This window comes from Oncorhynchus mykiss, chromosome 7 (genome assembly GCF_013265735.2).
Source record: "Oncorhynchus mykiss isolate Arlee chromosome 7, USDA_OmykA_1.1, whole genome shotgun sequence".
Lineage (NCBI taxonomy): Eukaryota > Metazoa > Chordata > Actinopteri > Salmoniformes > Salmonidae > Oncorhynchus > Oncorhynchus mykiss.
Genome location: NC_048571.1, coordinates 5,642,364 through 5,655,382, shown reverse-complemented (window position 1 = coordinate 5,655,382; position 13,019 = coordinate 5,642,364). Strand labels below are relative to the sequence as shown.

Sequence of the window (13,019 nt, the reverse complement as noted above, 5' to 3'; positions counted from 1 at the left end):
ACCGGGGCTGTGAGAGCTTACCTCCTCAACTAGCTGAGAGCTCCACTACATATTAGACTATGAACAACCAGCTTAGAGCTCCACTACATATTAGACTATGAACAACCAGCTGAGGGCTTACCTCCACTACATATTAAGACTATGAACAACCAGCTGAGAGCTTACCTCCGCTACGTATTGGACTATGAACAACCAGCTGAGAGCTTACCTCGGCTACGTATTAGACTATGAACAACCAGCTGAGAGTTTACCTCCGTTACGTATTAGACTGTGAACAACCAGCTGAGAGCTTACCTCTGCTACATATTAGACTATGAACAACCAGCTGAGAGCTTACTTCCGCAACATATTAGACTATGAACAACCAGCTGAGAGCTTACCTCCGCTACATATTAGACTATGAACAACCAGCTGAGAGCTTACCTCCGCTACGTATTAGACTATGGACAACCAGCTGAGAGCTTACCTTCGCTACGTATTAGACTATGAACAACCAGCTGAGAGCTTACTTCCTCTACGTATTAGACTATGAACAACCAGCTGAGAGCTTACTTCCTCTACATATTGGACTATGAACAACCAGCTGAGAGCTTACCTCCGCTACGTATTAGACTATGAACAACCAGCTGAGAGCTTACTTCCTCTACGTATTAGACTATGAACAACCAGCTGAGAGCTTACTTCCTCTACATATTGGACTATGAACAACCAGCTGAGAGCTTACCTCCTCTACATTTAGACTATGAACAACCAGCTGAGAGCTTACCTCCTCCACATATTAGACTATGAACAACCAGCTGAGAGCAAACCTCCGCTACGTATTGGACTATGAACAACCAGCTGAGAGCTTACCTCCTCCACATATTAGACTATGAACAACCAGCTGAGAGCTTACCTCCGCTACGTATTAGACTATGAACAACCAGCTGAGAGCTTACCTCCGCTACATATTAGACTATGAACAACCAGCTGAGAGCTTACCTCCGCTACATATTAGACTATGAACAACCAGCTGAGAGCTTACCTCCGCTACATATTAGACTATGAACAACCAGCTGAGAGCTTACCTCCGCTACATATTAGACTATGAACGACTAGCTTACTGTACCCCCACTGTATTAGTGCTATGACTGTGGTAATAGAGGGGCTGTGCTGTGAGAGCTTACCTCCACTGCATTAGCACCATTAGGTGCAGTAGTCATAACACTAGTTAGAGATGGTGAGTGCTTAATTGAGTAGGATACAGAATACCTGAGACAAATTAGATGGGTCCAGTCAGAGTAAGGTCCTTGTTCATGTGACCTGTTCACCAGATAAGCATCACTGACTTCAGTATTAGTGTTGCAACATATACTGTAGGCAACCCATCATAACACTTACTGTAACTACACCATATACCGTAGACAACCCATCATAACACTTACTGTAACTACACCATATACAGTAGGCAACCCATCAACATACTTACTGTAACTACACCATATACCGTAGGCAACCCATCATAATACTTACTGTAACTACACCATATACCGTAGGCAATCCAACAACATACTTACTGTAACTACACCATATACCGTAGGCAACCCATCATAACACTTACTGTAACTACACCAAATACCGTAGGCAACCCATCAACATACTTACTGTAACTACACCAGATACCGTAGGCAACCCATCATAACACTTACTGTAACTACACCAGATACCGTAGGCAACCCATCATAATACTTACTGTAACTACAACATATGCAGTAGGCAACCCATCATAATACTTACTGTAACTACACCATATACAGTAGGCAACCCATCAACATACTTACTGTAACTACACCATATACAGTAGGCAGCCCACCTTAATACTTACTGTAACTACATCATATACCGTAGGCAACCCATCATAATACTTACTGTAACTACACCATATACAGTCAGCCCACCTTAATACTTACTGTAACTACATCATATACCGTAGGCAACCCATCATAACACTTACTGTAACTACATCATATACCGTAGGCAACCCATCATAACACTTACTGTAACTACATCATATACCGTAGGCAACCCATCATAATACTTACTGTAACTACACCATATACAGTCAGCCCACCTTAATACTTACTGTAACTACATCATATACCGTAGGCAACCCATCATAATACTTACTGTAACTACAACATATACCGTAGGCAACCCATCATAACACTTACTGTAACTACACCATATACCGTAGGCAACCCAACAACATACTTACTGTAACTACACCATATACCGTAGGCAACCCATCATAATACTTACTGTAACTACACCATATACCGTAGGCAACCCATCATAACACTTACTGTAACTACACCATATACCGTAGGCAACCCATCATAACACTTACTGTAACTACACCATATACCGTAGGCAACCCATCATAACACTTACTGTAACTACACCATATACCGTAGGCAACCCATCATAACACTTACTGTAACTACAACATATACCGTAGGCAACCCATCATAATACTTACTGTAACTACACCATATACAGTCAGCTCACCTTAATACTTACTGTAACTACATCATATACCGTAGGCAACCCATCATAACACTTACTGTAACTACAACATATACCGTAGGCAACCCACCACAATACTTACTGTAACTACACCATATACCATAGGCAACCCATCAACATACTTACTGTAACTACAACATATACATAATTTATACATACATACATACATACATACATACATACATGCAGTACCAGTCAAAAGTTTGGACACACCTACTCATTCAGGGGTTTTTCTTTATTTTTACTATTTTCTACATTGTAGAATAATAGTGAAGACATCAAAACTATGAAATAACACATGTGGAATCATGTAATAACCAAAAAAGTGTTAAACAAATCAAAATATATTTTAGATTCTTCAAAGTAGCCACCCATTGCCTTGATGACAGCTTTGCTTACTCTTGGCATTCTCTCAACCAGCTTCATGAGGAATGCTTTTCCAACAGGCTTGAAGGAGTTCCCATATACGCTGAGCACTTGTTGGCTCCTTTTACTTCACTCTGTGGTCCAACTCATCCCAAACTATCTCTATTGGGTTGAGGTCCGGTGATTGTGGAGGCCAGGTCATCTGATGCAGCACTCCATCGCTCTCCTTCTTGGTGAAGGATGGCCCTTACCTAGCATGGAGGTGTGTTGGGTCATTGTCCTGTTGGAAAAACACTAAGCGCAAATCAGATGGGATGGTGTATCGCTGCAGAAAGCTGTTGTATCCATGCTGGTTAAGTGTGCCTTGAATTCTAAATAAATCACTGACAGAGTCAAAAGCAAAGCACCCCCACACCATCACACCTCCTCCTCCATGCTTCGTGGTAGGAATCACACACACAGAGAACATCCGTTCACCTACTTTGCGTCTCACAAAGATACAGCGGTTGGAACCAAAAATCTTAAATTTGAACCAAAGGACAGATTTCCACCGGTCTAATGTCCATTGCTCGTGTTTCTTGGCCCAAGCAAGTCTCTTATTCTTATTGGTGTCCTTTAGTAGTGGTTTCTTTGCAGCAATTCGACCATAAAGGCCTGATTCACCCTGTCTCCTCTGATCAGTTGATATTGAGATGTGTCTGTTACTTGAAATCTGTGATGTATTTATTTGGTCTGCAATCTGAGGTGCAGTTAACTCTAATGAACTTATCCTCTGCAGCAGAGGTAACTGGGTCTTCCTGTGGCGGTCTTCATGACAGCGTTTTTTTGCAACTGCACTTGGGGTGGCAGGTAGCCTAGTGGTTAGAGCATTGGGCCAGTAACCAAAATGGTTGCTAGATCAAATCCCCGAGCTGACGAGGTAAAAAAAATCTGTTGATCTACCCCTGAACAAGGCAATTAACCCACTGCTAGGCTGTCATTGTAAATAAGAATTTGTTCTTAACTGACTTGCGTGGTTTAAAAAAGGGAACTTTATGGTTCTTGAAACTTTCCACATTGACTGACCTTCATTTCTTTGCTTATTTGAGCTGTTCTTGCCATAATATGGACTTGGTCTTTTACCAAATTGGGCTGTCTTCTGTATACCACCCCTCACAACACAACTGATTGGATCAAACACATTAAGAAGGAAAGAAATTCCACTCCTTCAAGACTGTTGGAAAAGCATTCCTCATGAAGCTGGTTGACAGAATGCCAAGAGTGTGCAAAGCTGTCATCAAGGCAAAGGGTGGCTACTTTGAAGAATCTAAAATATATATATATTTGTTTAACACTTTTTTGGTTACTACATGTTCCATGTGTTATTTCATAGTTAGGATGTCACTATTATTCTACAATGTAGGAAATAGTCAAAATAAAGAAAAAACAATGAATGAGTAGGGGTGTCCAAACTTTTGACTGCTACTGTACATACAGTGCCATGCGAAAGTATTCGGCCCCCTTGAACTTTGCGACCTTTTGCCACATTTCATGCTTCAAACATAAAGATATAAAACTGTATTTTTTTGTGAAGAATCAACAACAAGTGGGACACAATCATGAAGTGGAACGCCATTTATTGGATATTTCAAACTTTTTTAACAAATCAAAAACTGAAAAATTGGGCGTGCAAAATTATTCAGCCCCTTTACTTTCAGTGCAGCAAACTCTCTCCAGAAGTTCAGTGAGGATCTCTGAATGATCCAATGTTGACCTAAATGACTAATGATGATAAATACAATCCACCTGTGTGTAATCAAGTCTCTGTATAAATGCACCTGCACTGTGATAGTCTCAGAGGTCCGTTAAAAGCGCAGAGAGCATCATGAAGAACAAGGAACACACCAGGCAGGTCCGATATACTGTTGTGAAGAAGTTTAAAGCCGGATTTGGATACAAAAAGATTTCCCAAGCTTTAAACATCCCAAGGAGCACTGTGCAAGCGATAATATTGAAATGGAAGGAGTATCAGACCACTGCAAATCTACCAAGACCTGGCCGTCCCTCTAAACTTTCAGCTCATACAAGGAGAAGACTGATCAGAGATGCAGCCAAGAGGCCCATGATCACTCTGGATGAACTGCAGAGATCTACAGCTGAGGTGGGAGACTCTGTCCATAGGACAACAATCAGTCGTATATTGCACAAATCTGGCCTTTATGGAAGAGTGGCAAGAAGAAAGCCATTTCTTAAAGATATCCATAAAAAGTGTTGTTTAAAGTTTGCCACAAGCCACCTGGGAGACACACCAAACATGTGGAAGAAGGTGCTCTGGTCAGATGAAACCAAAATTGAACTTTTTGGCAACAATGCAAAACGTTATGTTTGGCGTAAAAGCAACACAGCTCATCACACTGAAAACACCATCCCCACTGTCAAACATGGTGGTGGCAGCATCATGGTTTGGGCCTGCTTTTCTTCAGCAGGGACAGGGAAGATTGTTAAAATTGATGGGAAGATGGATGGAGCCAAATACAGGACCATTCTGGAAGAAAACCTGATGGAGTCTGCAAAAGACGTGAGACTGGGACGGAGATTTGTCTTCCAACAAGACAATGATCCAAAACATAAAGCAAAATCTACAATGGAATGGTTCAAAAATAAACATATCCAGGTGTTAGAATGGCCAAGTCAAAGTCCAGACCTGAATCCAATCGAGAATCTGTGGAAAGAACTGAAAACTGCTGTTCACAAATGCTCTCCATCCAACCTCACTGAGCTCGAGCTGTTTTGCAAGGAGGAATGGGAAAAAATGTCAGTCTCTCGATGTGCAAAACTGATAGAGACATACCCCAAGCAACTTTCAGCTGTAATCGCAGCAAAAGGTGGCGCTACAAAGTATTAACTTAAGGGGGCTGAATAATTTTGCACGCCCAATTTTTCAGTTTTTGATTTGTTAAAAAAGTTTGAAATATCCAATAAATGTCGTTCCACTTCATGATTGTGTCCCACTTGTTGTTGATTCTTCACAAAAAAATACAGTTTTATATCTTTATGTTTGAAGCCTGAAATGTGGCAAAAGGTCGCAAAGTTCAAGGGGGCCGAATACTTTCGCAAGGCACTGTACATACATACGTACGTACGTATTTTTTATGAATTTATTTGCAAATTATCGTGGAAAATAAGTATTTGGTCACCTACAAACAAGCAAGATTTCTGGCTCTCACAGACCTGTAACTTCTTCTTTAAGAGGCTCCTCTGTCCTCCACTCGTTACCTGTATTAATGGCACCTGTTTGAACTTGTTATCAGTATAAAAGACACCTGTCCACAACCTCAAACAGTCACACTCCAAACTCCACTATGGCCAAGACCATAGAGCTGTCAAAGGACACCAGAAACAAAATTGTAGACCTGCACCAGGCTGGGAAGACTGAATCTGCAATAGGTAAGCAGCTTGGTTTGAAGAAATCAACTGTGGGAGCAATTATTAGGAAATGGAAGACATACAAGACCACTGATAATCTCCCTCGATCTGGGGCTCCACGCAAGATCTCACCCCGTGGGGTCAAAATGATCACAAGAACGGTGAGCAAAAAATCCCAGAACCCCACGGGGGGACCTAGTGAATGACCTGCAGAGAGCTGGGACCAAAGTAACAAAGCCCACCATCAGTAACACACTACGCCGCCAGGGACTCAAATCCTGCAGTGCCAGACGTGTCCCCCTGCTTAAGCCAGTACATGTCCAGGCCCGTCTGAAGTTTGCTAGAGAGCATTTGGATGATCCAGAAGAAGATTGGGAGAATGTCATATGGTCAGATGAAACCAAAATATAACTTTTTGGTAAAAACTAAACTCGTCGTGTATGGAGGACAAAGAATGCTGAGTTGCATCCAACGAACACCATACCTACTGTGAAGCATGGGGGTGGAAACATCATGCTTTGGGGCTGTTTTTCTGCAAAGGGACCAGGACGACTGATCCGTTTAAAGGAAAGAATGAATAGGGCCATGTATCGTGAGATTTTGAGTGAAAACCTCCTTCCATCAGCAAGGGCATTGAAGATGAAACGTGGCTGGGTCTTTCAGCATGACAATAATCCCAAACACACTGCCCGGGCAACGAAGGAGTGGCTTCGTAAGAAGCATTTCAAGGTCCTGGAGTGGCCTAGCCAGTCTCCAGATCTCAACCCCATAGAAAATCTTTGGAGGGAGTTGAAAGTCTGTGTTGCCCAGCAACAGCCCCCAAACATCACTGCTCTAGAGGTGATCTGCATGGAGGAATGGGTCAAAATACCAGCAACAGTGTGTGAAAACCTTGTCGAGACTTACAGAAAACGTTTGACCTCTGTCATTGCCAACAAAGGGTATATAACAAAGTATTGAGATAAACTTTTGTTATTGACCAAATACTTATTTTCCACCATAATTTGCATATAAATTCATTAAAAATCCTACAATGTGATTTTCTGGATTTTTTTTTTCATTTTGTCTGTCATAGTTGAAGTGTACCTATGATGAAAATTACAGGCCTCTCTCATCTTTTTAAGTGGGAGAACTTGCACAATTGGTGGCTGACTAAATACTTTTTTGCCCCACTGTACATACATACATATATATATAAAGTAAGTCTTAAGATTGGTTTCTTGACTGCATAATGTTTTATCCAAAGTGCAACAACAACACTAGCATTTTTAGCACCGGCGAATTGAATATTCATCTTACTAAATGAAGCACACTGAAAATGTCACTCATTTGTTCCCTTCTGTCCTTGATCAAGCTTCTGTTCTGTCAAAAGGGAATGTATTGTACTGTACTGTATTGTACTGGCCACATTGTCCATGATGAGTCTCCCACTGTGAGTTCTGAAGAGCTGCAGGGTACACAGACCAGACAGTGTAGGGCGTAGTAGAATAGACAGCCTTCATGTCCTTCTCTCCACCCTATTCTCCCTGAATGAGTTTACATGCAGACACATTATCTGACGATGATAAACTCATGTAAGGGGAAGATGGTGGAAATAGTCTAATACACTGTTACCTTAGCTCAACAACTGCTGCCTTACTTTAACAACTAGCATACTAAGCAGATGGCTTAACCAGGAACAAACTGGTACCTTAGCAGCTCAGCTAAGTATATGATTATTCAGTCGCTTCCATAAACCGATATCAAGGTTTAACCAGACCAACTGTCTTCCTCCCTCTGTAGAGGCAGCGTCGCTATGTCCGTGGAGGCCGGCAGGCAGGTAGGCCTGATATATAATTCACAACTCATGTTCTGTTTTATTCACTGAACAAGCAGCGAAGAGCAGGGTATCACACAAATGACAAGCTGACAACCAGGTTCCACAATGAGAGGATTGCTGCCTGCCTCACATCTGTTACTCAGACTGGAGGGGGAACGAGACAACAGAATTAGGAGCACTGCCTACTTTTGTTTCAGTTATATGTTTTCCACAGGAAGGATGAAAATGCTGCGTAATAAACCCAAGTGACTGAATAAGAAAATCTCTTCAGTCCTGGTCGACAAGGGTGTGGACTGTGGAGGCATTTTTACATCCTAGAATAAACACAATTTATTATAAATGTAACTAATTATCTAATTATTGATTTACCTAATCAGCAATCCTGTGATTAGTTTAATCAGGTGGTGATACACTGACTGTAACTAAAACCTGGGTACCACCTGGACTGAAGAACACTGTTGTAAAGTATTCCACACTACAAAAGAACAAACAACATCGGAAGTCCCTGGACCGTTTCTAAAGAGAGAGCCACCAGCAAGGCATTTGGTCTTAAGTATGACAGTGGCTGATTCAATGGGGAACACTGGGCTCTCTGTGTCCACTTCTGAGAATTTAGACATTTTTCTCTTGAACTGAACGCTGCTCAACAAACAACAAATGGGTGCCATACAGACTGAACCCATGGAACGACAGGAATTACCTCTGCCCAAACAAAGTGGAACGGGTGGCACCAGAAATAGAATCCAATGTCAATTGGACCGCAATGTTGCGACTACTGCACAGAGAGACACACAGAGACACAGATACAGCCAAAGAGATACACAGAGACACCCACAGAGATACAGAGAGACACCTACAGAGATACACAGAGACACCCACAGAGATACACAGAGACACCCACAGAGATACACAGAGACACCTACAGAGATACACAGAGACACCCACAGAGATACACAGAGACACCCACAGAGATACACAGAGACTCACAGAGACACCTACAGAGATACACAGACTCCCACAGAGATACACAGAGACACCCACAGAGATACACAGAGACACCCACAGAGATACACAGATATACACAGAGACACCCACAGAGATACACAGAGATTCACAGAGACACCCACAGAGATACACAGACTCCCACAGAGATACACAGAGACACCCACAGAGATACACAGGGACACCCACAGATATACACAGACACCCACTGAGATACACAGAGACACCCACAGAGATACACAGAGACACACACAGAGACACCCACAGAGATACACAGAGACACCTACAGAGATACACAGAGACACCCACAGAGATACACAGAGACACCCACAGAGATACACAGAGACACCCACAGAGATACACAGATATACACAGAGACACCCACAGAGATACACAGAGATTCACAGAGACACCCACAGAGATACACAGACTCCCACAGAGATACACAGAGACACCCACAGAGATACACAGAGACACCCACAGAGATACACAGAGACACCCACAGAGATACACAGAGACTCACAGAGACACCTACAGAGATACACAGACTCCCACAGAGATACACAGAGACACCCACAGAGATACACAGAGACACCCACAGAGATACACAGAGACACCTACAGAGATACACAGAGACACCCACAGAGATACACAGAGACACCCACAGAGATACACAGAGACACCTACAGAGATACACAGAGACACCCACAGAGATACACAGAGACACCCACAGAGATACACAGAGACTCACAGAGACACCTACAGAGATACACAGACTCCCACAGAGATACACAGAGACACCCACAGAGATACACAGAGACACCCACAGAGATACACAGATATACACAGAGACACCCACAGAGATACACAGAGATTCACAGAGACACCCACAGAGATACACAGACTCCCACAGATATACACAGAGACACCCACAGAGATACACAGAGACACCCACAGAGATACACAGATATACACAGAGACACCCACAGAGATACACAGAGATTCACAGAGACACCCACAGAGATACACAGGGACACCCACAGATATACACAGCCACCCACTGAGATACACAGAGACACCCACAGAGATACACAGAGACACCCACAGAGACACCCACAGAGATACACAGAGACACCTACAGAGATACACAGAGACACCCACAGAGATACACAGAGACACCCACAGAGATACACAGAGACACCCACAGAGATACACAGATATACACAGAGACACCCACAGAGATACACAGAGATTCACAGAGACACCCACAGAGATACACAGACTCCCACAGAGATACACAGAGACACCCACAGAGATACACAGGGACACCCACAGAGATACACAGACACCCACTGAGATACACAGAGACACCCACAGAGATACACAGAGACACCCACAGAGACACCCACAGAGATACACAGAGACACCTACAGAGATACACAGAGACACCCACAGAGATACACAGAGACACCCACAGAGATACACAGAGACACCCACAGAGACACCCACAGAGATACACAGAGACACCCACAAAGATACACAGAGACACCCACAGAGATACACAGAGACACCCACAGAGATACACAGAGACACCTACAGAGACACCCACAGAGATACACAGAGACACCCACAAAGATACACAGAGACACCCACAGAGATACACAGGGATACACACAGAGATACACAGAGACACCCCCAGCAATACACAAAGACACCCACAGAGATACACAGAGATACACAGACTCCCACAGAGATACACAGAGACACCCACAGAGATACCCAGAGACACCCACAGAGATACACAGATATACAGAGAGACACCCAAAGAGATACACAGAGACACCCACAGAGATACACAGAGATTCACAGAGACACCCACAGAGATACACAGACTCCCACAGAGATACACAGAGATGCCCACAGAGATACACAGAGACACCCACAGAGATACACAGGCACCCACTGAGATACACAGAGACACCCACCCACAGAGATACACAGAGATACACAGAGACACCCACAGAGATACACAGAGGCACCCACAGAGATACACAGAGATACACAGAGACACACACAGAGATACACAGAGACACCCATAGAGATACACAGAGATACGCAGGCACCGAAAGAGATACACAGAGACACCCATAGAGATACACAGACACCCACAGAGATACACAGAGACACCCACAGAGATACACAGAGACACACACAGAGATACACAGAGACACCCACAGAGATACACAGGCAGCCAAAGAGATACATAGAGACACCCATAAGGATACACAGACACCCAGAGATACACAGAGATACACAGAGACACCCACAGAGATACACAGAGGCACCTACAGAGATACACAGACACCCACAGAGATACACAGAGGCACCCACAGAGATACACAGAGACACACACAGAGATACACAGAGACACCCACAGAGATACACAGGCAGCCAAAGAGATACATAGAGACACCCATAAGGATACACAGACACCCAGAGATACACAGAGATACACAGAGACACCCACAGGGATACACAGAGGCACCTACAGAGATACACAGACACCCACAGAGATACACAGAGGCACCCACAGAGACACCCACAGAGATACACAGAGGCACCCATAGAGACACCCACAGAGATGCACAGAGGCACCCACAGAGGCACCCACAGAGACACATAGAGACAGTCTATCTAGTGGACTTTGAGGTCAGTGTGTAGTGGGATGTGTGACTCACCGTCTCTGTGGTCATTGTCTGGCTGTAGAAGGTTCTGGGTCAGGGCACTGCATGCTACCCCGGGCAGGACAAGGACCAGCAGCCCCAGCATCACACAGCTGTTCTCCAACAATCTGCCAACACACACACACAGACACACACAGACACACACAGACACACACAGACACACACACACACACACACACACACACACACACACACACACACACACACACACACACACAGGATACAGTTACACATCTGACTGGGGGCCTACTGTGTATTTATATAGTCATCAACATCTGGGTTCATCCCCTGATTCAAATCCCCCTGGGAACAGATGGACTTGTGTGTGTGTGTGGGTGTGTGTGTTCCTGTGCCTGTGTATAATTCCCTGGGTCAAGTCTGACAAGCCCAAGCCAGTGCCTCTCATCTCAAGACTATTCATGATGTTAGACTGGGAGTTAAATAGAGCTAGAGAGTAGTAGCATATTCTACTAATCAAGATTAGTGTACATTTATTCAGTTATAGAAGCCCCTTGGAAAAGACCACAGAGCTCACTCAGTCATGTAGGACCGGCCAGCCACAAAGCCATCATTGTCCAATGTTAGCGCCGAGGGACTAATTATTGAATTTGGCTGTCTGGTTATCAGCTGTAAGTAAAGATAAACACGGTGAATAAAAGCAAAGTAAATGTATTTGTAATATTACTCAAAGGTGCTCATTCTAATTTCCTAAACTTTCACTTTAAGGACAGTTTTTGTGATTCTGAGGGGATTTCAGTGATCCTAGTTTACTGTTTCAGTTGGTGGTGGACTGTTGGGGGTTGTTTGAGGCTGTTTGGAGGGTCATCTGGTGACACAGCAGTCAGAACATGGTGACACGTGTTCCGACAAAGCCCAATAAAGTGTGAGCATTTGAGCCCTAGATATCAACCCTTTTAGAACTATACTCTAAAGACAAATACTGCACCAAAAAAGCTTAACAGCTTAAAACGGACATCAAGAAAGATAAGAGATTTGCTCCAAACAACTCCCACCGGTCTCTATGTCATCAGACATTGGGGATAATCGGCTTTTTGATCTGTGGCTGAAGCAAGTCACCTGCCTTTCCTTCTCTAACCCCAGCCCCTGTCCCCGGCCTC

General features: G+C 43.7%; 1 protein-coding gene across 1 annotated transcript in view; it reads right to left on the bottom strand.

Moving 5' to 3' along the window:
- The window catches only part of LOC118965336 (prolactin receptor-like), a 32,595-nt gene extending 20,151 nt beyond the window's left edge, over positions 1–12,444 (bottom strand). The window contains exons 1-8 of the mRNA XM_036984390.1: positions 12,437–12,444; positions 11,896–12,008; positions 11,685–11,702; positions 10,177–10,217; positions 9,909–9,916; positions 9,661–9,688; positions 9,325–9,365; positions 9,143–9,150 (exon numbers count right to left, since the gene is read on the bottom strand). Of these exons, the coding sequence (XP_036840285.1) occupies positions 9,143–9,150; positions 9,325–9,365; positions 9,661–9,688; positions 9,909–9,916; positions 10,177–10,217; positions 11,685–11,702; positions 11,896–12,008; positions 12,437–12,444 (265 nt within the window). The remainder of the gene's footprint in view (positions 1–9,142; positions 9,151–9,324; positions 9,366–9,660; positions 9,689–9,908; positions 9,917–10,176; positions 10,218–11,684; positions 11,703–11,895; positions 12,009–12,436) is intronic.
- Positions 12,445–13,019: the final 575 nt, after the last annotated feature.